The following is a 25,158-nucleotide window of genomic DNA, read 5'->3' on the forward strand; positions in this document are numbered from 1 at the left end:
TTTTTATAAGAGCGTATAATTTTTGGCGTCTGCCGATGATATTGATAACACCGATAATAGTGTCTGCCTTGAAATCCAACGGATAATCTCTTTTACCAACAAGTGCTATTTTGAACTAAGTAGGCACTTGAAAAGTAAAGTCCTTTCTCGACGAACAAAAATAACACTCTATAAGGCTCTCACCATGCCCGTTCTAATGTAAGGTGCAGAAGATTGGATGATGACAATGTCCCATAAGACAGCCAAGCTGCCTGCGAAATAATTCAGTGTCTCCCAAGTGGAGTTGAAATGTCTTTTCAAATTCGCAACAGAAACACCACACGGGTGGATTATTTCAAAACGCCTAATTAATGAACTCCATTTGGTATCGCTATGGACCCAAACGGTATACGCGTGACTGCAAGTCAACCAATTCAACCTAACCTAACCTAAGTGACGTTGAGAGAAGGAATAAGTTGCCTAGGCACGACCAAATAACCATAAGTTTATTATCTACTGATGAGCATTTATTATTAGTTTTCCACAGGCACGAATACTGAATATTAGAAAACTTTCTACGAGTGGTAGTATAGGTTCTCGCATACTCATAGCATTTCCTAATCTAACTGTGCGTACATACCTATTTTGAAACCAAACTTGGACGACTCGCATGTCCAGTCCAGTATCTTGTGATAGTTGCTCTCGTACATGTCGTGCAGGCTTAGGACTATTATTGTAGGCTGTTTTCAGCGTTTCTAATTGTTTTGCCGTTATTGTTGTACGAGGTCGTTTATTGGGTTGATCGCCATCCAATGAGCCATCCAGGTAGAGTCCTGCAATAAAGAAAGCAAAATTTAGCATAAACATATTTTAGTAATTTTTTATACTAAGTTTATTGAGCACACACCCACCTTTCGCCTTCGCCTCTTCATAATCACGCTTACATATAAGCTTCCTATCTTCCATAAGGTAGAACTCATCACCGGTGTTTAGTGTTCGAGAGCATATTGTACATAGAAAACATTGTAAGTGATAGACGTTGTCTTGCGCTCTCCGAACCACTTGCGTTGGCGGAATTCCCATATCACATGCGGAACACTTTGTTCCATATCGTCTAGTAGGCCCGAACATTGGAAAAGCAGAAGTTTTAATTAGTGCTACTTATTGTGGTTTGCCGTAAATAAATTGCTTCTGTTTTTTAAATATATAAATGAACAATACTCTAAATGATGTTTGGTAACTGTTCTGACAATGCCATGGAAGTTAAGAAGTAAACTGAGTGCTGTTCTCTGCAATATTGTGTACTGAAAATGACTCGAGATCTTCGATGTAAACAATTTTTTGGTGCAGTGTTTCTGATATAGTTCTTAATTGACTTCAGTGCTACATTGAAATATCCCCCGTAACAAGGTCACCGATGAGTTTTGCAGAAAGTTTTCTTTGAAGACTTCAGCCATGTAACGCAGCGCAAACGTATCGTATTTAACCCGAATATGTCTTTAAATAAAAGAAACTACTAAGAAACCATTTCAAGAGAGGATCATTTAATATGGTAAAACTTTGTAAGCTGAGCTTAAGGTCGGCGGGTTAATCAATAAACATCTCATTAGAGAGAGATGACGAATTAGCTAGGGAGAGAATGATGAGGATTTGAGATAAACGCGTTATTTTATTGTTATTTTTAGCAATTGTAAGCATCTATTAGAGAACTGCCAATACCGAGGCGTGTACTGTAAGATTTCGTTTTATGCGATTTTGAAGCTCGTGCATAGATAGTCTTCAGAAATCGTGGAACGCAAAAAGTGCACTATTTTTCACTCATTCATCCATTAACCCATCGCCTTTTCCGCAAATATCTATTGCAGAGACAGCCTCTTCTGACGATGAAAGTGATTTGGAACCACTTCGTAAATAGTGAATGATATGAGTAAAAATGTAAAACTACATTATTTTTCAATAAAAAAAATGAATTAAAAAATCATTTATTAAGCAGCCTATTTCTTTTCATTTCTACAAACTTTTTTATGCGGTTGTAAGTTAATTTTAACTCGTTGATTTGGTTTTATGCGATTTTAGAAAATTAAGGAACGTACATTTTCAAGGCAAGTGAAGTCTTTTTTATGCGAGTTTTTTATATGTGCTTTTCTGTAGAACGTATCCACCATAAAACGAGGCCTTACAGTATTTTCAAATATGATGCAGATTACTCACAGATCGGATGATACTATTTCTCAAGAACACACTAATGTGAAAAACTTGATGTTCCTGTGAAAAAACAAAAGAAGGGAGTTATGAATGTGTATATCTTAGAACCAAAAGCCACCTTTGGTCTTCTGGTGAAGATGCGTTTAAAATGGGTCAAACGCGCAATAATCGCGGTTATTCACTGCCTCTGTGAGTATTTAGTTTTTGCCCCCAAAAAACCTGGACATTTGGTTGATTCTCAATGCAAAACCTATGAGGTAAATTGCTCTGAAAATTTTTTATGGGAGTTACGTTCGTAATTGGAGAACGAATTACAGATGACGCTGCCGTGGAAATGTACTATTGAATCTTGAATGAAAGCTAATATTACGTAGATTAAAGTGGAAAACTGGGACGATTTTAGCTGATCTCCTTCTCAGAATCGCGTGGAAGATGTCAAAATAGCGAACTATTATAAACAAAAATGAAAAGTTAGGTTGATATAAACATTGAGAATAGAATAAAAAGAAAATAAAGGGCTGTAAAAAAAATGAAAGAATGATTAATACTGTCAAATTCACTATGCCTATAATTAAACGTATAAGTTCGAATTCTTTCGAATAAGTGACGTCGAAAAGATAGGATATAAATCTCTGAGTACGGATTCTGGAATTTGGCTCGTTGCATGAAGCTGTGTATCAAGACAGACCTCACAAGATGAAAGCAAAGATGTACACGTTGACACGGGAGTTGATTCTACCACACCGGAACAAGTCGGATTTGTATCCGGCCAAAAACTCTAACTGCAACAACATGTTTATGCTGTTAGAATAACAATAACAATAACAATAACAATAGCAGTAACGAATAATATATATACATATATACATACAGTCTGTCTAATGGAAGCATGACCGATGAAATTCAAACTTAGAATTCCGTTATGAAATAAATTTAAATCCTTCTAAATAGGCGTATCCTTATCGCAATACGCGTTTGTTAGTTTTGTGAGAAATTTAGAAAGCGTACGTTGTTTTTAGGAAAATGAGCTCCGCGCATGGAAAACAATTTGAAGCAGTACTCATATGTGTACACCCTATCCCACTTGTATCTGCAGCAAAATATTTGAAGAAGTCGAAGACATTTATAATATAAATAAATGGGTGCAACAGTATACCGAAGTTAAAAACTTTGACGACTTTGTTGGACAGGGTCTAAAAATATATCTCTCTAAAGCAAGACAAAGCCGAATTTATCGTTCGGTGAAGCTGAATCAGTTTAATGGAAAAGTGATGTTAATGTACGAGGTGTGTTTAAAAAGTATCGCAAATTTTGAATTTTCGCAGGTAACGTATATTCGAATCTCAATTTTTTTGTGGCGATATGTTGGTACTCAAGTCTCTCACCCATACCGACGAGTTCGGCCCTTTTGAATGTTTAATTATTTAATTGTTGACAGTTGCTTTGCTTGCACGTGTTTCGGCTGTATCAAATTTTGTGCGAAAAACGAAATTAAGTGCGCGGATGCATTCCGAATGTTGACTGTGTCATACGGAGAAGCTACTTTGTACCAGAGCAACGTTTATCGGTGGTGCAAAATGTTTTCAGAAGGACGAAAAGATGTGACGGGCCGGACGCCCGAGGACTTCGACAACAGACAAAAAACAAAAAGTGAAGAAAGTGGGCTTGGTGTGGGTTTATGGTTATGACGTGGTAACCAAAGCTCAATCATCTCAATGGAAGCTGCCGCACGAACCAATACCGAAAAAAGCGCGCCAAGTTCGGTCGAATGTAAAAGTTTTGCTTACCGTTTTCTTCGATTGCAGGGGCGTTGTGCATCATGAGTTCTTGTCACAGGGTAAAAAGGTCAATAAGGAATATTACCTGCAAGTTATGCGCAAATTGCGCGAAACAATCCACCGGAAACTCCCGGATTTGTGGAATCACAAAAATTGGCTCTTGTATCACGATAATGCCCCTGCTCACACATCGTTGCTTGTGCGCGAATTTTTGGCCAAAAACAACACACAGCCACCGTATTCCCCAGATATGCCCCCCTGTGACTTTTTCTTGTTCCTGAAACTGAAGAGGCCCATGAAAGGACTACGCTACGCTTCGATGGACATCGAAGGAGGAGCTGAACAAGATAAAAAAAAATGATTTTTGAAGTGCTTCGAAGATTGGAAAAAACGTTGGCACAAGTGCATAATATCTCATGGGGATTACTTTGAATGGGACAAAATAGATATTAATGAACAAATAAAGTTATGCAGGTTTGATCTTTGATATATAACACTATGCGACAGTAAATATTTTTTTTATTTTATAATTTTTTTTATCCTCGATATTTCATTTGCAGGTACAAATATAAATTTTATATAATTAGTGATGCTGCATAGTCAGTTTTTCATTTTCTCAACAATTCAAAGGGGTGACGTAAGTAGAGGTATCCACTGCGTATACTTGATTTTATAAAACAGTAAGAAGATTAGGTGAATTTTCTCATGAATACGGCAGAAGTTGTAGAGCCGACGAAGACGAAGAAACAGTAGAATACTTCCTCTGTAACTGTCCAGTCTTAGCTAGGAGTAGAGCAAGGATGTTAGGAAAATGTTATGTATTTTGACTCTCTTACGGATCTATCCGCTGTTGGGATAAAACCTATCCTAGGCTTCATAAGAGTGCCTAAATGGTTCCATGATGTTGGGTATTTCAAATCGACTGCCACAAAAACCTAAACTAACCCAACTTAACACCTTGTAACTCACAACTGAATTCAACAAACAAAAAACCGCAAACGAATTTTTTAGTGCGAAATGCCAATTGACAACAAGCATAAAATTTAAATTGTTTGATCGATACTTTACGAGATATCGATCACTACAGCCATCTATCCTAAAAATAATTTATTTCTTTTTCCCCAAACTTATATGTATATAAAAATATTGGGAGCATAGATTTATGTCCCCTATTGTAGTATATAACGGTTTGCTAAGAAGAAAGTTTGAACAAATTTTTCCAATTTGGAAGAAAATATATCATAGTCCATGTTTTATATCATCGATAGAAACTTATGTCTAACACCACTTATGTCTATTCCAGTTTTTATGATATGTGGGTAGAATTGAATAATAGAACTGCAAATAATCATGACATGGGTTTAATTAAATAATCAAAATAATCAAAACTTCTATCGAATACCATAGAAGTCATGATTTTGTAGGAAATTGATTTGCTGTTTTCCAATTTTTATTTGGCATTTTGTCGGAAATTTTATAAATCTTTTTGATTTGCGCTCCCCTATCCCAATATTTAATATATTGCTTGTCCTTTTCTTGTAATGCCTTAAGTACTAAATTCGCATTTCACGTGACATGGCTTTCAAATTACATATAAATTGCTTTGCCGTGAAATATGCGTGAAATTTCTTATGTATCTGATAGCAAAATAATAGTCAGTTCAGTCCTGAAAACACCGCGCAATATTTTTTTTTCACACCTATTTAAAATGCACATGTCATTTGAAATTGTACGAAAACTGGCAAATCGTTTACGATTGATTGAAGTGCTTGAATTCACATACTTCGAAGACAATGAGTAAAAAAAAACGTTTCCTACCAAAATTGGTCAATTGCTTCTGGGGCGATGCTCATAAATTTGACGTTTCTTTTCATTTGCCGTTCAATGTTGCTAGCAGCAAGTCAAATGCATGTGCCTGGCGAAATTTCACTGCTGTGCAGTTAGTACTAGTCTTTAGGCTTTAAAAGATATTGTAAAGTGGCGAGCAAGTCTTTTTTAAAACCTACCTACATTGTGATCAAATTGAAGATTTCAATTTATAAATTTAAAAATTATTATTTATTTTTCCAAATCTGTTACATCTCTTTCAAATAAGCATCCGATTTTTTTAATTCTTGAAACAGTATCAGTTAATTTCTATCCCCGAAAGATCCTTTAGTTCGTGTAGCGATTCCCGTTTTATTTGGTCTTTGTTATGGGTATTGCAACTGCATAAGCCTCTCTAAATGTTTGGGAAACGTGCTGGAATGACAATTCTTGGTCAGATCGATTTATGGGGATATCCATAGGAGTTTTTCATCAAAATATTATTGAACAATTAATTTAAGGAGTTACATACAACAACTTTTTCCGGCACGGTCTGCATGATAACTCATACAGTTTTTAATATCTTTTGATGTGCTTTTTTTGTAACATATTCGAAAGTGTTTTCTCTATAGATCTGATTTTTGGTATTTTTATTTTATTTTATAAATTTTATAAACATAATTAAAGTGTGACATTTATGAAGTAAAACGCATACTTTTTTTCAAATGCCGTAAATTGAAAATAAATTTTCGAAATTCCAAAATCCGCCTCGACAGACTTTAACTACAACTTTATTTTACAAGACGTTTTTTACTTTTTACAGATCCATCAACATTTCAAGGAGAAATTATGCAGCCGTGGAGCAAATTTTTTTCCGTTGTACTTTGGGTCACGTGATTTTTTATATACTAATTTTTGTAAAGAAAAATTAAAATAAATTTTTTTATAAGGTTTAAGTACTAGTAAACAATGTATAAAACTTTTTTATATTTATTTCTATTGTTTTCCCTTCTAAAAACAGGTTTTCTTTTAGCGCTTTTTTGGCGCTGCCTGACGTATGTACCCCCTTAACTTTCATCTCTTTTGGTAAGTCGTTAAATGTCACGTTTAATTTAGATTCTATAAATTTTCTTATGACCTGATTTTATACGAATAAAATATAACTTCAAAACAGCCAAAGTGTTGCTTCTATTTTTTGTTCCTGCACCTTTTTCAAATGTCGCATTGAATTTTCCTATACTTTTTAAGTCCAACAAGCAAAACAAAAAACTAAAACATACATACATATTTTCTCTGCTTAATTTATGAGGCATTTATTCTTAGATAGTAGTTTTGTAGCTTAACTTACTTAAAAAAGTCCTCTTTGCAGAAAAGCTGACCATTTCGGGAGAAGCATTTATCATTTAGTTGGGTATGGCATTCGCTGCATTGCAAACATTTCGCATGCCATGTTCGCTCTAACACTTTCAATATAAATCGGTCTAATATAAGTTCATGACAGCCTCCGCATTTGGGTATAGTAGCTGAAAAGACAAACATAAATTCAATTTTTAAATTTTTACTTACTTGTAAATAAATTTATGATTAAGTAAAAATCTAGTATCGAGTTTTGAAGTGTTGTAACTGTACTTGTCATGATTGGGGAATCTGTTAGCAACATTTTAAGTTAGTGTTTTAAAATAAAATGTCTTATGGTGTAGGTACAAAGGAAGCTTGCTTTGCTTCGATTTACTTTGAAAGCTTTTATGGTCAAATGGTGTATTTAGACTCTTTCAGAATAATTAATAAGAAAGCGCAGACGCTGGAAATAAATTATTAAATTATTTTATCTAAAATTTACAATTATCGTTGGAAAATGGCAAAATTCTTAAAGACATCCACAACGACGCTAGAAAATGGATTGCAAATGCCGGCTAAGCGCTATCAAATAGAACTTCGCATTATTCGAAGGCCATGAAGCAAATCTGCTATTTGGCCAACTTTCATGTAAAAGTACTTCATACATTTCAATTCGCTGATGCAAAGAGGCGTGGGGGGAATTCGGGATTCATACAACTTGCGAAATAGTCTTCTTTTCTTCTTACTCTTTTATTATAGGTTTTCACCTGTTTTTCTTCACACAATTACATAGTTATAAATTACAAAGTATTATTAAAATTCAAAATGACGAAATGTTATTGTCCTTCCGCTGATGTCGAAATCCATCTTCGCGCCATCTCTTTGGTGGTCTTCCAGGTCCACGCTTTCCATGTGGTATATAGTCCCTCGTTATTTGGATAATTCTGTCGTCACTAGCTCTAGAAACGTGATCATTCCAAGTTTATTATTTCATTATTATTATTCCATTATTGTATTGAAGAGTATTGGGCTTAGCGAGTCTCCTTGTCATATTCCACTTGCGCATGGAACTTCGTTGATATATTTTCCACCTACTTTTATTTTTGTTTTGCAATCACAGTTCAGGTTTTTAATAACGGTAAAATGTCTGCTGGTACACCTTGTTTGGTCAAGTTGTTTAAAACATCTTGCAGTTTAATTCGGTCGAATGTTTTTGTTAAGTCAACAAAGCACATATATGCTGGTACATTAAATTCAATTGACTTTTCCACTATCTGTTGAATGATATATATTGCATCTACAGTGGATCTATTTACTCGAAAACCTTGTTGTTCCTCCTGTGTGTTCAAGTACGAGTTTAGTTTGCCTAATTGAAGTTTGCGTTGATTGAAGCAATGATATACCTCGATAATTTTGTGGATCTTTTTTGTCACCTTTTTTAAATATGGGTAACGTAATACTGGTTTTCCATCCTTGTGGGATTTCGCCGGTTTTAATTACGATATTGAATAAATTTGTTATTTCCTGGTGTAATTTTTTACCGTCATATTTAAGCATTTTATTTGTTATAAGATCTTCACCTAGTGCCTTTCTATTTTTTATCTTAATACAATAATAGCATCATTAACTTCATCTATATTAACCTCTGTACGGGACGCATTTGTAGTTTATGGTAAACTTATATGCACGCCAGGTGCTTCGTGATATAGTTGATGAAAGTAGTTGGTCCACTCGGCATTGCTAATAGGATTCATTTTTACTGTTTCTTGTATTTCCATTTTTCTGTTACGTAGCAGTCTCCACATCTTTTTCTGAGCTCCTTATAGATCATACTCCATATTTTTCGTAAAATTTTCCCAATATGATTCTTTAAGGTTTCTTATTTTGGCGTTACACAAATTTCTCTCTGCAATATTTTTGTCCTTATTTTCCTGTGTTTTCGTTGCTTTATATTCTAAAAAAGCCTTCCTTTTTTGTAATGCTAAAGTTTTCATCAGTGAACCAAGGCTTTATTAGCACGATTATTCGGTGTTAATATAGTGCGTTTTTCTAATGCTTCGTTGGCTGCACTTAGTATGTTTGTTTTTAACTTTTCCCATGATTCATTCGCATTATCTTCTTCACTTATTGAATTTATACGAATTTTGTTTCGCAATCTTGTTTCATATAGAAATCGCGTAGTTTCGTCTTCAAAAGGTTCCGTGTTATATTTTTCTATTCTGATTGGTTTTGCTTTTGGAGAAAATTTGAAATTCAAACGAATTTTGGCTAACACTCGTTTGTGGTCACTGTTAATATTGGCTGAGTTCAGCGTTCGAATGTCTAATATATACAGGTATCCCTCGTATAACGCGATAGTTACGTTCCAGAAGAATTGCCCGTTATGTAATTCCGCGTTATCTAAAACATAGTTTTCATATAAATTTGGGGGTTATGTTCCAATAGGTTTTTTTTAAATAAAATACATACAAAATAACAGATGCACATATATTTGAACTCAATACTAAAGTTCAGACTTTCTTATACAATTAAAAACACAAAACAAAAAATTTAAAAACAAACTAAAACAAGTTAAAGGTTTATTAAAAACTTTATTGTTATTCTTCAAACTTCATATGGTAATTAATCTGTTTCACTGTCTTCAAAGATCTTTGCACGTGGGCGTTTTGGGGGAGCAATAGCTTCGTCAGAAGATATTTCTTCAAAATAGTTTTCGCTATTGGATAAGAAACTAGTTGTGGGACCTTGTGGTTCTTCTACTGGTTTTATAATTGCAAAATCTGTTATCAGGTTTTGGTGGGTGGTTTTTTTAAGCTCCTTTTCAATTTCGTAATAAGGTGCTAGATTAATATCTATTCTATCTATCTAAGGCAAAAAAGGGTAATTCCCGGTTTACATTAAAAATACATTACATATTATAAATATGTGGTACGCAAATTAGTGTTACCAGATTTTATAATTATGTATTTTCCCCTTCGCGTTATATTATATAAGCCTAAATTTCGCGTTGTACTGAAACCTAATTTTTCCAAATCGCGTTATATCGAAACCGCGTTGTATAAGACCGCGTTATACAAGGAATACCTGTATATGACATGGCACAAAATGCCTGCTTAATATTACATAGTCAATCATAGATTGTTGTCCATGTGCGTTGCCAAAAGTGAATTTGTATTTAAAATCGTGGGGGAAAATGTGTTATTTATTCTAAAAATATTTTGAGAGCAGAAATTTACTAAGAGCTCTCCATTTTCGTTGATGCGTTGCTTAATTCCAGGTACAGGTTCATCACCGACTCGCGCATTCAAATCTCCTAAAATTAGTACATATTCTTGGGATTGCATTTTTCTAATTTCGTTTTGCAAATTAATATAAAATTTCTCCCTAGTATCCTTGGACTTGGACATGCCCGAAATTGTCATACCAATAAAGTATGCCCTTTTTCATCACACTTGGCCCGATAAAAGAATTAAAAAATGCAATCAAGGAAGTTAAAATAAATGTCTTCACGTTTTCTCATCTTCAGTTTTTCGATATCTGAAACACTAAGCGTTGAAGCATATTATCGTAAATCACTGTATGTACTTTTCTCCAATTGGGGGAATTCGCAATTTGAACGATACATAGATTTTTAAAACATAAAGTCAGCTTCCAAAAACTTTTTTCCGATAAAATCGGGAGTTTTTTTAGCTGCATGAGAACTTTCGATATCGATACCTACGATTTGGCAATTGAGAACGTAAACTGTCCTAAAATTTTTGTTCAGTTAGTTTTGACGGGCCACTTTCTGTGGGCGAAGCACATGGAAAGGTTAGGCATCTCAGACAGTGCACTCTGCCCAGCTTGTGAAGAGGAGGATGAGACGGCGGACCACTTCCTGTGCGTCTGCCCCGCCTTCGCTCGAATCAGGTTTGAGGTCTTTGGCACTGATTTGTTAAGAAGCGACCATCTAGGCTCCTTGGCATCACAAGATCTACTCAGATTTCTTCGGAGATCGGGTAGATTTAAAGAAAATTAAAAGGGAATCCAAGTGTAGTACAATGGACTTAATTAATGTCTGAGTGCTGCATTTGCTAGTTGTCCCGACAAAAAAAAAAGTCTTGGCAAGTCATCATGAATCGTTTAACGCCAGAAAAACGCTTCTGAATTGTAGAAATTTGCTTTGAAAAGAATAAATCTGTTCGCGAAGTTCATTTCTATCGAAATGAGGAAGAAGCTACCGTTATGGTGAAAGGCGAGCGTTATCGAGCCATGTTGACTGAATTTTTGTTTCCAAAAATCAATCAGCTAAATATCGACGACATTTGGTGCAACAATACGGTGCAACTTTCCATACAGTGCGGTTAATAATCGATTTATTGCAATATTCAAGCCACCATTGCCGCCATACGTCCAGATTTATTGGAAATTTAGTCAAAAATTGGACCGATCGAATGGACTATGTAACTCGTAGCTGCGGCGGATATATCATATTCAAAAGATACCATGCAATTTTATGGTATATTCTGATTCGTATTATCATTTTAAGTTCTCAAGCTTTAAAAACACCCTCGAGTGGAAACGGTCCTAAATTTTGCTTTAAAAACATTTTTATGTTATAATTCGAGAAAAAATGTGAAACAAACTCCAAACAGCCTAAATTACTTTGGATCATAATTCTGTACTTTCAAAATGCTTAAAATATACAATAAAATAATTTACAACTAATATCCTCCCAGAATAAATTTCTAATTCTGAATTTAATTTCTGATTCTAAATTTAAAATTCTGCTCACAATTTTATTTTGAGCCATAGTTCTGTAATTTTTAAGTATTGCAAAAACATGTATCTGTTATGTTTTTAGGAAAAAACTAGTATTCATTAAAAACTCAACATATGCACATATTTCTTATAATAAAGAAATATGATATAAGATACAAGAGAAATTAGCATACAATTAAATTTTTTGCGAATTGATCCGCTTTTGGAATTAGCACTAGTTGTTTTAACCCTTTGCGGTCGTTTGTCAGCCACCACAGCAAAGAACCATACTCATTTTATACTGTATTTATTTAATGTTTATAATTAATAAATCTTGTTTATCTCTTTCAACAGAAATTAATTTCGACCAGTACGACACCCATCTCCAAATTTAATTGTTTTAATTTGGCCGTCCAGAATTTTGAAATACATCATTTCGCAACAAATAATTTTATCAAGTAGAATTTCACAAAACAGTATTTTCAATGCAGAATATTGCATCAAACTAATTTTATGCAGTGTACGTTCCGGAAAAAAATTGCATCCGTTTTTTAGGAAAAGAGTTATAGGGCTTTTAAAATCCTATAGGCATAGTCATGGACATCTAACACACACACACACTCATTTAAAAGAATTGATCAACCGCAACGCACAAATAGATAAGAGCACTTTCTATGCTGCCATGCCTGTTTTTATTTTTAATTCAAATACATTAGCACACTCATACCCATAAGAGCGCCTTCCTCTCTTTGCTGTCATGGCATTTTTTTAACTTATAATTTATATTTGTAATTCTTGTTTCACAACGCAAACACTTCATAGTACAAACAGAGCGAATTTCAGCATTCGTGTCTATCAAAAATCCCACACAAAAACGCTCAAACGAAATAATAAATAAAAACTTTAATGCTTTCTTTGATGCTGTTTTGCAGCATACAAAAAATATTTGCAGTGAATAAAATTCATAATCATATATAGGTACATAGTATAAAGAGAGCATCTATTGCATTCTAATTTGTTAGTCTTCTATTTGATACTCCCAACGTATGCGTCAAAGAGACGATGCTGCGTTTGACATGATTTTCTCTATGCCTTTGATAATAACAAAGCTTTTTTCTTCTTGCGCTAGATTTTTTCGTTATTGTTATTTCTAAATATAAATATATATTATTATATACGTATACACATAAACGTCGAAGAACGGGTAAGGAAAGCAGAAATTGCTTTATATGCCTGTAAACGTATGCTTTGAAGAAGAAGGGATCTTCAACCTAAGCATACATTATAGTTGTATGAGAAGGTTATACGACCAATTTTATCGTATATTTTATATCATAGACTTGTAATTGAAAAATCTGTGCGTCTCCCTAATACCAGCAGTGTCTTCCAGTCGGAAGTACTGGCAATTGGGAAAGCTTGTAGGCTGCTAATCACATATTTCTCTTTTACGGGCAATATCACTATACGTTCGGATAGCCAAGTTGCAATCCAGGCACTGGATTCGGCTACAACAACCTCTAAAGGGGAATAGCCTTATAACCCTGGGCAAACCGCTGTTCGAGAGTCTCGAACAACCGTCTGGCTTAGACGTCAACAGACTAATATGGTTCCTAAACCGCACAGACTGGATATAGTCTTGCTGTTGCGTTGTTCTGTCGTGTAACTTTGTACATTTGTCTACTTGAAACATGTCAAAGAGGTCAGAAAAAAGGTACCGTCTAGGAATTATTCACTAATGATGACATTGACAATGACATTTAAGCATCTTCATTATACATGCCGATGTATCATTCTTTTATTTTATAAATATTTTATAATACGTATACAGAACGGAAGTTACAAAATTTAAAAATTTAGTTCTAGTACAACAGAATGTAAACTTAAAATTAACAGTAAGATATATAAAGGCTGTAAGTCTAAATATGCATTTTTACATAGCTTTTTATAATTACATTTGAGACTTCAAGGCAAGTGTTAAAAAGAGGAAGTTGATTACAAAGTTGTGAAAAAGTAAACAAATAGATCGAAGGCAGTCAAACCGAAATCCCATTCAATTTGAAGAATTAAAATAATTATGGACACCTTTCTGGAAACTATTCATAGTAGTCTTAACAGATACTGAAATGGAGTTTCGGAGCCTCACAGCATTAATGAAGAAAAGTCTTCATGCGGACAAGTAAGAATATTTAGGAGCAATCAGCTCTTAATGCCTGCTGGACCTTGTTAGTTTTAATTTCCCATATAGATAACCTGGAGTTTTATATTCTATAAGTCGTAATACGCCCCGTTCTTATTTATGGATGCGAATCATGAACACTTACCCACATAGATTAGCAATGCCTAAAAATATTCGAACGTAAAATACTCCGAAAGATCTTTGGACCACTCCGGGAAAGTCATGACACATATAGAAAACGGTACAAAGACGAGCTGTTGTCCTTATGCAAATAGGCTGTCCCCAAGGCGTGCGCAAACGGGAGATCTTCTTTGTATTCCAGAAGCAGGCCGTTAACAGATGGACTAACACGGATACCTGCAAAATAACTAAACAAACTTGGCCCAGTTTCAACAAATTCAGAACTGACGAATTGTTAAGAAAGCCACGAGTCGACATATTCGGAATTATGTCAACAATAATCGTCCGCTGGCCTTTGGGAGGCCATGACAGAAAGGTGGAGTGGCCGTACAACGATACATGTAGAAGCTCCTCTCCGTATATGTGTGAGTGCCCAAGTCAGGGTGCCCATAATACTGGGGGAATTCTCATTCTCGATGGTTAAATTAAAAATTATTAACTTGAATAAAATAAAATAATGAATAAAAACCAGTGGTTCTATAATTGGTGTATCAAAATGGCATATTTTGCGCTGATTGGGTTTGGGCTGTGTCATTCAGATGTTATTAAAAACACTAAATCACAAAGCATACGTTGGTTGGGTTAAATTTAACGCAGGAACAATGACCACCCGCAAAAAACCTTGCCCACTTATAATCCGTTGGTTTTGAAAGCTCAAGGACGCCCAAAAGTGCACTGGGTAGACTAAGTCATCATTGACCTGAAAAGGATGCACGTCAACAACTGGAGGGAAACAGCCAAAAATCGTGACGCCTGGAAGAAAATTGTGAATGAAGCTAAAGCTCACCACGAGCTGGAACTCTGCCTGATGATGATGATATTCTATGTGTTTGTACAAGAATATAGCATTTTCTGCCGCCAGATAATCAGAAATTCTGCATCCATGAATATTAGTTCTCCACAAGGTGATGTGGTCATATTCTTTAAGGCCGTATACATAACGGGTAACCTTTGTGAACTCATCATCAATTTTGTGAGGCGAAACAGAATCAAGTTTGCTATAACAAGGTGTCCGGTGGTAGAATGAGGAATTAAAATTTATTTCTCTAAATATTGACCGTTGCGTCGGATGCAATATTGGACTCTAGTCTATGTACTCCGCGCCAATGGCTGAGATGGTCGCTGGATTTGTTTCATAGAATTTATTTTTGAGGTACTCGCACAAAAAAAAAAGTTCATAGGGGTCGGATCGGGTGACCTGGATATGCCATGGGGAAACGACTTATCAGTTTGTTAGGAAAGTGTAACCAGAATCTCGTTGGAGAAAAGTTCGCTGTCAAAAACAAATCACACTACAGTGTATGAGATTGTACACAACCAAAGCGACGAAGAAGTTCGTTCGAAGAAATTCACGACGTTGCCGGCGTTCGACATATGTATGTATTAGCTGTTAGAGAAAAAAATTGAAACAAATCCATTGCACATCATACATATGTATGTACATATATTTTATATTTCAAACTCTAATAATTTGAACTAATTAATTGGAATTAACACAAATATAAGCACACAACAAAGAAACTTGCGCTCCCGTCAATCTTAACCAAGTTTCTAATAAGTATAGCAGAGTATAGTATTATATAAACAGAATCAAATTACTGAGCGAACTTTGTCGAGCGGACCGATGCCATCGGGTGATATTCGTCGCAACATTTCGCTCAATTAAACAAAACCAAAACGAAATCCGCGCCAAAGCGAAAAGATAATCTCCAAATTTTACGTTTAATTCAAACTACCAAAGCTTTAAATATCACATTTATAATATATGATAAAAGGCATTTCTGCTAGTAAAGCAACGTTTGCGAAGAGATTTGTTTACATTGTTCACTAAGAGCTGATTTTTTCGCCGTTTTTGGTGGCAAAATTAAAAATAAATCTATTCTCGACAAAGCTCGTGACTGCGAAATTTCGCCCGACGAGGTTCTCTCAGCGACTTTATTCTGTTTATACTAATTCGCAATTATCGATAGTATCTTAAGGGTGGTCTAGAAATTTCAAAAAATCAATTTTTCGTTTTATCGATATTTCGAAAGTATAGTATCTTAAGAATATACTGTGAAAGTTTCATGCGAAAATTCCCAATATTATAGCTTCTACAGCCCATTAATTAGGTGGAGAGCGGTCCGCGCGCTCTTGTACCTCAAAATTTGGACTTATTTATCTCGAAACGAATTTTTTCGGCTTGGTGTTGTTAAAAAAAAAAACTATTTAACCGAATCGCCTGAAATTTTAGTATGTTGTTCACAAAATCAATGGCTATCGCTCGTACTAGAATTATATTATTATTTTAATTATTTCGTTTTTTTTATTAAAAACTGAAAAAGGAACCCTATTCTTAGAGTGTCAACTTTAGCGCCATTTTTAAAATTATTAAAATAAAAGAAAGACATTTTTTAAATTTTTTTTATCCAAAATAAGTTAAATAAAAATTCTGAAAAATTTAAGCAGAGTTTTTAATTTTTTTTTATTGTAAAAAAAATCCTGAAAATACCCGAGCTCTAGATCACTGATCTTAATTACGTGATATTAGTTTAAGCTCTCTATGTGCTTTTGTTTTTGTATTTTATTAACGCAATATGCAAGGAACAATTTACAGAGACGTCATGATATCACAACTATTTAGTATGTAAATAGTAATACTAACAAGCAATATGAATTTAATTTTAAAACGAAGCATTTGATATTTTAAATACAGGTACGAAAGCCGTATAAGTAAAAATAAAATTTGTTTGAGATCTCCAACTATAATCCGCTTTAGTCAAGAAATATGGCGGAAAATACTTTCTTCTCTTCCATAGCGTTTTCGATGGTGCTTACAACGCGGTGAATTGGGTTGATTGTTGAGTGGTTTTTTTCTGAAACCAAATTGATGAAAGGGAATCAAGTGGTTGTTTTCGATAAGTTGAAGTGAACTACTTTTTGAGCAGAAGAGATCATAACTAAAATCCAAATATGGTAGAGCAAGCTCCTCAAATGTTGATATTATTCAACACATTTTATCTGGCGCTTAAAATGCATTCGCCAAAACGTTACTTGGAAAGTCACCGTCGGACATAACTTAGGAACGCATAATGACTTAATTTTGGTTACTTGCGCATGAAAGAAACATATACTCATCCCTATTATGTATTGCGAACCATTTTCCCAGAAAAGTGCTACTAGTAATTCAGACGATTTCGTAGTTAGTGTTGCCAACTACTTGAACTAAGTTCGAATTAGTGCTACTGACTTTTTAAATGGAATTCAGATGATTTTTGTTTACATTGAAAATTGCTGATATATTTAGTAATCATTGTTTTCAAAAACATAGGTAATTGAATAAAGCAATAATATTAAAAAAATAAAAATATATAATATAATTAGTGCAATAAGCGCTTCACTATCACTATCTCTTAAGTGATAGTTAAAACACGTGAAGGAAAATATGCACTGTCACTACACCTTTAGTGATAGTAAAACAATTGCACTGTCACTACACCTTTAGTGATAGTAAAACAATTGCACTGTCACTAAAAATTTTCACAAAAAATTTTTATCTTCAAAATGCTGAAAATCAATGCTTTTTGCACCGTAAAGACCTGATTTCAAGCGGTTAGTTCAGTATCAGGTTTTAATAAATGGGATAATGCAATTTTTTTCCACTACCACTAAATTTTCAGTGATAATGAAACTCGCGTTTTAACTGCCACTAAAAGGATTGAGATATTGCAAAAATGTTCAATCCTGAAAAATAACAATCTCGAATGTAAAAATCGAAAAAATTTGCGGTTAAATAGTACTTAATGGGGTGGGGCATGCACTTGGTTCAAGCCATTAAGGGAACTAGGTGATGTAGAAGTCCCAAAAATCGATTTTTAGGTTTTTCGATATTTCGAAGGTATAATATCTTAAGAATATACTGTGAAATCTTCATGCGGAAATTCCCAATATTATAGCTTCTACAGCCCATTAGCTAGGTAGAGAGCGGTCTGCGCGCTCCTGTACCTTAAAATTTGAACTTATTTATCTCGAAACGGCTTTTTGCGAATCGTCTGAAATTTTAATATGTTGTTCACAGCATCAAAAGCTGTACTGTAATCGTATTATTATTTAAATTATTTCATATTTTTTTATTAAAAAACTGAAAAAACCCGGTGTTTGAGTGTCAAATTCAAAACCGCGCCATTTTGTAAATTTTTTGTATTCCAGTAGCGGGACATAGCTACAGTCATACTGATTAATAATTTTTTTGGTTTGTGTGTTTTAGATAAATAGAAGAGCCAAAATGGACAACATCGTCCAGGTCCAATTTTTCTGGAGGGTCAACTTCAGCGCCATTTTTAAAGTTATTAAAATTAAAACAAAATTTTTGTTTTCATTTTTGTATGTAAAAGAAGTTAAATAAAGAACCTAAAAAATTTAAATATCGTTTTTAATTTTGTTATCGTACAAAAATTACTGAAAATATCCTAAATTTTCGAGCCCTAGACCACCGGGATCCCTTAATGTGGAGTGATGGAACTAGACCTAGTAGTCAGTACTCTTCAATTTCCAGCAGAGGTGGCTATCAACGTCATAATTTGTAAATTATTATACATATATATATAATTGGTACGTACACCATTTTTGGGTGTTTGGCCGAGCTCCTCCTACTATTTTTGGCGTGCGTCTTGATGTTGTTCCACAAATGAAGGGACCTACAGTTTCAAACCGACTCCGAACGGCAGATAATTTTTATGAGGAGCTTTTTCATGGCAGAAATACACTCGGAGTCTTGCCATTGCCTACCGAGGGACGACCGCTATTAGAAAAAACTTTTTCTTAATTTTGGTGTCCAACCGAGATTTGTAAATAATATCTAAATAAATTCACTTAAATTCCCTCATTATTATTTTATTCCCATATTAACCCTTTGCTGTCATATTAAATTTGGAGCGTTTCCCGTTGAAAGAGAAGTGATACATAACATGTAAGATTATGAAGGATAAACAAGATTTTTTAATTCTGAAAATAAATACAGTACAAAATTAGGGTATAAAAAGGGTTAATCCAGCTCTCTTATTGGCCGCCTTGTGTGGATGACTGAGAAAATAGATTAATAATTATGCGCCATTTGCCAATAAATCATGTTGCTCACATTTTTGTTCACTTTGAAAGTGCTATCAATGACACGTTTTAATTATTTAATTTTATTTGAAGTCTTCCCTCGAATAAATTTGTCAGGAAAAACTGTCTAATCTGTGTCTCATTCGGAATAAATAATACAAATTTCACAAATTTCGAAACTGCCGGCGAATTTCGTGACCACGTCAGAATTGATAATAGTATTTTTCCGACGTTGCCACGTCTTTGGAATTAATAATAGGCCTGACTAATAACTTTCTCATTCACCCATAAAATGATTCATTTGAAATTGATTTTCCAAATCATTATTCGAGAAGTCACCCTCGGACATGACTTTGGACGCATAATAACTTAACAATTGGTTAGTTGAAAAAAATGGCAGAAAAAAATATTAATAACTTTCTCATCCACCCACAAAATATTGTGTGGCACCCCATTATCAGAAGTGATGTAAGGCAACACTCAAACTCATTCTCGATTATAGATGTGAATTTATTCTGAATGTGCCAATGCACACAATGTAAGACGAAAATTTAGTTTAAATTATAACTACATTTTGTACCAAATAACTGGCGATGCATATATGTATGTATTTATTCAGCATTTTTTTCTGTTTTGATTTTATTTTGAATTTTGTCTGGTTTCATTCCGGTTTATGTATCATATACTGGCGACATTTGTGACAGGAACTAAGATTTTTTCGAAGAGTAACTATTTGCGCCGTGGATTACTAATGGTTTGGGTAGGGACGAAGGGTTAAGGTTTTACTTTACATTTACCCGTATGAACTATGTTTTTCTTAATTTTGGTGTTTTCACCGAGATTCGAACCGACGTTCTCTCTGTGAATTCCGAATAGTAGTCGCGCACCAACCCATTCGGCTATGGCGGCCGCCATCCATTACTCGGAGGTTTGCCATTGCCTGCCGATGGGCGGCCGCTATTAGAAAAATTCGAGATTCGAACCGACGTTCTCTCTCTGAATTCCGAATGGTAGTCACGCACCAATCATTCGGCAACGGCGGCCGCGCAAGAGTATTATAATAAAATAATCGAAATAGATATAGACCAGATTATATCAAAATGCTTAGAATGAAGAGTGGTCGATTTAGCTATGCCCGCCTGCACGTCTGTTCCTGCGCACGGTAACTCGAGGAAAAATTAATATACAGGTATCCCTCGTATAGCGCGATAGTTACGTTCCAGAAGAATTGCGCGTTATGTAATTCCGCGTTATCTAAAACATAGTTTTCATATAAATTTGGGGGTCCCAATAGGTTTTTTTTTAAATAAAATACATACAAAATAACAGATGCCCATATATTTCAACTCAATACTAAAGTTCAGACTTTCTTATACAATTAAAAACACAAGATATGAATAATACTACATATGTACATACATATTTCAAAATTCAAAAAACAAAATTTAAATAATTATGTGCACATTAAAACATTTAAAAACAAACTAGAACAAATTAAAGGTTTATTAAAAACTTTATTGTTTTTCTTCAAACTTCATATGGTAATTAATCTGTTTCATTATCATCAAAGATCTTTGCACGTGGGCGTTTTGGGGGAGCAATAGCTTCAACATAGTTTTCGCTATTGGATAAGAAACTAGTTGTGGGACCTTGTGGTTCTTCTACTGGTTTTATAATTGCAAAATCTGCTATCAGTTTTTGGTGGGTGGTTTTTTTAAGCTCCTTTTCAATTTCGTAATAAGGTGCTAGACTAATATCTATTTCCCTTATTATTTTGCTGGATCTCTCCAGCGAAGGATCATTAGTTGTAAAGAAAGATTTCATTTTCTCAACCAAACTTAAACCCCTCGTATGCGCTTCAGAGTGAAACTGGGAATTGATTCACAGATATCTTCTACCGTCTATCTGGACCTTCATTCATAATTTCATAAATGTCATCTTCGTTCATATCGTCAAAGCCAAATCGCGTTATATCGAAACCGCGTTGTATAAGACCGCGTTATACAAGGGATACCTGTATTTCAATGAAACTTGGTACACGATGGGAAAAATCGGCCATAACGGTGATTTGCAAAAAAAGAAAAACTTAATTACTCAATTTTAGTACAAATGATGAGCCCAAGGAAAGAAATATGACGGAAACAAAACTTCGAAAAAGGGGCGACAGAATAATACTTGCTCACAATTGGTACATAAATTGCTCCCCGCTCCATTTAGATTCGACTTAAATGTTATTGAGATCGGATAAAACCACGTCCACTTTTTTATATCAAGACTAAATCTTCGCCCGTACGTCAGAAATTACAACCAAAAGCGCTCATTTTCTTGAATTTTTTTCAATTCCAACAGCCAGCCCAAATTAAATTTATAATTGTTGTTTAATTTAATAATCAAATGTATTTGCTTCAGTGCGATGAAATAATTTTTAATATTATTGGCATTTTTTCCAATTGTTGATTATAAACAACAAAGTCGATACGAGCTGTCATGTATCGGCTCACATAAGATAGTTTTTGAGCAATCAAAAGATCGAGTTAATGGGTCATCCGTTTTACAGTCCTGAAGGGCATACAGCTTTAAGGGAAAAGCTTCGCAATGGAATTTATAGGCATACTCCCACCATATAGTTCAAATTTTTCTGGAATCCAGAAACTACATTTTTTACACGTGATTTCAATTTTTTACAGGTTTAAAAATTGGTTTGAATTTGCAACAACGAGTTTGCATTCAATTTTGTGTTAAAAATGGATTCAATGATGGGGAAACTAACAAATGTTGGAAAACTGTTTCGGTAATGATACTCTAAAGAAAACAGCCCTCTAAAAAACGAGTGGCATGAAATGATGCAGACGATAGATGGCAGAGGACTTGGACATTGCTTATGGAACCGTCCAGGACATTGTAGTTAACCCGAAATAGCCCAAGAGGTGAAAAAAAATTAAATAAATACCGTTTTCCCATATGGCACATTGGTAAGTATACACATACTATATCAATACTTTTTCAACCGAAATGAAATAATAAAATAAACTATGCAACGTAAATTCATTTTTATTGAACAAATTTTAGTTTGCTTTATTTTTTACATTTTAATTAAGGCGTTATCATATGGTAATCGTGGATTGCCTAGGGTACTTTTTTTCGAATTTTATTTATATTTGCATTTTATTTTATTTTGCTTTGTTGGGATATCCGAATTATACGGAAACAATCCACGAAAATCGTATTCCACCAATCATATATAAATCCACTGGTGCATATAAAAATCTTCAAGCCAATGGAAAGATGATACTCGGAATTAATTGCGATGAGAAGCACTGGCGTTCGTTTGGTGAAATGAAAAGATAATAATGTAGCATGTTGTCTACCAGCTTTGGTGAAAATCCGAATTCAAGAGCACAGCGTTATTTCAGGCCAAGTGGAGCCAAAATAAATGTACCCCCTCCTTGTGTGATCACGGAATATAATAAATGTATAAAATAGCCCCAATACCTCATCGCGTGCAGAGGAACCACTATAGCACTTTTTCCGCCTGTAGATGTTTGTGTTGAAAATGCTTGGCACCTTTATCGAAAAATGCCACCAACAATGACTCAACTAAAGCTGCGACGACAACCATTACGGTATAAGAGCTAAATCATCTGGTCCGATGTCTTCCCACAGATATTCACAAAAGCCAGGTCGAGTTCAATACACTCTCCGTTAAGATCAGAATGGGCATTTCCTAGTACCATCCACCATCCACAAAGATCATGGATGAACGGGATATATAAAATGCAACGTAGGATTTTGCGTAAAGTCGTTTGCCAATTATCATGATTTATTTCAATTCAACGACTATCTTCATTGCTTCCTTGGTTACAATTTCAATGAAAATCTTTTAAAACAGCTTCTTTTGCGAAATTTTTTAAAAAGGGATGCACAAAAGTTATTTTTTCTTTCATAAGAAACTTGTATGACTTGGTTAATATAAAATTGGTCTCAAAGGACTTGAATTTCATGCAAAAAAGTGACTGCGTTGATATCGCTGGCTGAATCCGACCTGAATATTCACCAAAAGCAGCAAAACTGAAGGCGAGACGTGGGTTATGACGTCCAGGTCAGCGGAGAACTCCGAATGGACCAAAGCCAAAAAAAACCCCGTCGTTTTCAGTCACGACGATCACGGTTTTTGTTGATTATAACGGTATTGTACACCACGAATTTCTAACAGAAGGTATCAAACAGTTAATAAGGACTATTATTTGAGGGTTATGGGACGTTTACGTGAAGCAATTCGCCAAAAAAGAGAGGGTTTCTGCGAAAGCAACTCGTGGATTTTGCATCACGATAACGCATTGTCGCACAGTATCGTCATTATCCAGGAACTTTTGATCAAGAATGAAACGAATACCATCCAACAGCCATCGAATTCACCTGATGTGGCTCAGTGCAATTTTTTTCTGTTTGGTCGAATCAAAAAACCACTACAGGGAACGGAAGTAATGGAAAAATCGAAGACTGCTCTGGTGACTATACCGGAAATAGAGTTCCAGAAATATGTCGAGTGTTGAATCACACGCTGACCTAAGTGCGTTGCAGTTGATGAGGAGTACTTTGAAGGCGGTAATATCACTTATAAGGAATAAACTTGTCTTCTGAATTTTCTGAATAGATTCTGGTGAAACTTTTTTTCAAGGTGGTATGCTATGTGTGTTAATATATGTGTATTTAACCCTCTTGGTTCTTTTTTTCCATTTACAATTGAGTTTCTCCGAATTGAAAATTTTTATTTCCAGATGTTGTAATATTGTTCGGTTTAAGAAAAAAGCTCTGCTAACGTAAATTGATAGACCCGAGTTGGTCGAATATTTTTGGGAATAGTTATGTGGATTTTCTGTACAGGTATTTACATATTCTTTTATTTTTTATTTACTTTTCCAGAAAAATAGTTTTCACGCAGAAATCTGTTTATGTAATGCATTTATATGGATGTACATAAATACACGTGTATGTAAAATTATACATTTAATCTGTGTTTCCCACTGAGAATTAGTATATTCCATATTTTTTTTAATCCACATGTGACTCATTTATATAATCGTCGGATTCACTTACACAATAAAAATTCTGGCAATTGACTTAAATTGATTGGTGGTACTCGATCATCACATTTTCCACCACCGGAGCACAGAAAGTCACTTTTAAACATCATAAGTTTCAAAAGTTCCATTCTGTAGATTTAGAATCAGCGAAGCACAGCTCTAAAAAAGTACCGTGCGGCGTTTGAAACGTTTACACATTATCCATATCCATAATCGCGACTAAATGTGCATTTCCGTTTGTTACAACCGACAATGAATGTGAACTTTCAAAAGCACATTTAATGCACAATTTTTAATTTAGCTTTTTTTTATAAAAAATCAAAAGACAAAGACCGTCGATCTCTATCACACATCAGAAAAAATCGACTCTCAGAGGCCGATCGATTTCGCGAGTGCAAAGCACGTTAAAAAACGGCACCAGCAAACACTATTACTAGTTGAAAGGTGCGTCTCGTACCGAACTGACGATGACCGAATTGATGCACTGCAAGCCCATCTTTACAGATGGACGGCTGGGTTAGGTGTGCTCTCCGCAAGTGCACTAGATAATTCAGGGGTAAAAACGGTAAACAGCCAGCCACTGCTATGAAAATACAACAAACAAATAACTGTAAAGCAAAAAACAAAGTTGATAACTTTATGTCGGTATTGTTTCCTTCTTGTTATTGCTGTTCTTGTCAGATTTGTATAAAGTTGCTGACATAATCGCGGTAACGGTGGTCCTACCCTCAAATTCAAGCTCAAAATTGTTGCTTCCAGTGGAAAATGGAAGAAAGCGCTTTGCTGA

General features: G+C 34.7%; 1 protein-coding gene across 1 annotated transcript in view; it reads right to left on the reverse strand.

Annotated features, from left to right (window-relative positions):
* LOC128864510 (LIM/homeobox protein Lhx3) overlaps positions 1–24,748 on the reverse strand; it is a 32,838-nt gene extending 8,090 nt beyond the window's left edge. The window contains exons 1-4 of the mRNA XM_054104209.1: positions 24,385–24,748; positions 7,117–7,291; positions 891–1,093; positions 620–812 (exon numbers count right to left, since the gene is read on the reverse strand). Coding sequence (XP_053960184.1) covers positions 620–812; positions 891–1,093; positions 7,117–7,291; positions 24,385–24,499 — 686 coding nt within the window. The 5' untranslated portion in view covers positions 24,500–24,748. The remainder of the gene's footprint in view (positions 1–619; positions 813–890; positions 1,094–7,116; positions 7,292–24,384) is intronic.
* Positions 24,749–25,158: the final 410 nt, after the last annotated feature.

Source organism: Anastrepha ludens, chromosome 5 (genome assembly GCF_028408465.1).
Source record: "Anastrepha ludens isolate Willacy chromosome 5, idAnaLude1.1, whole genome shotgun sequence".
Taxonomy (NCBI): domain Eukaryota; kingdom Metazoa; phylum Arthropoda; class Insecta; order Diptera; family Tephritidae; genus Anastrepha; species Anastrepha ludens.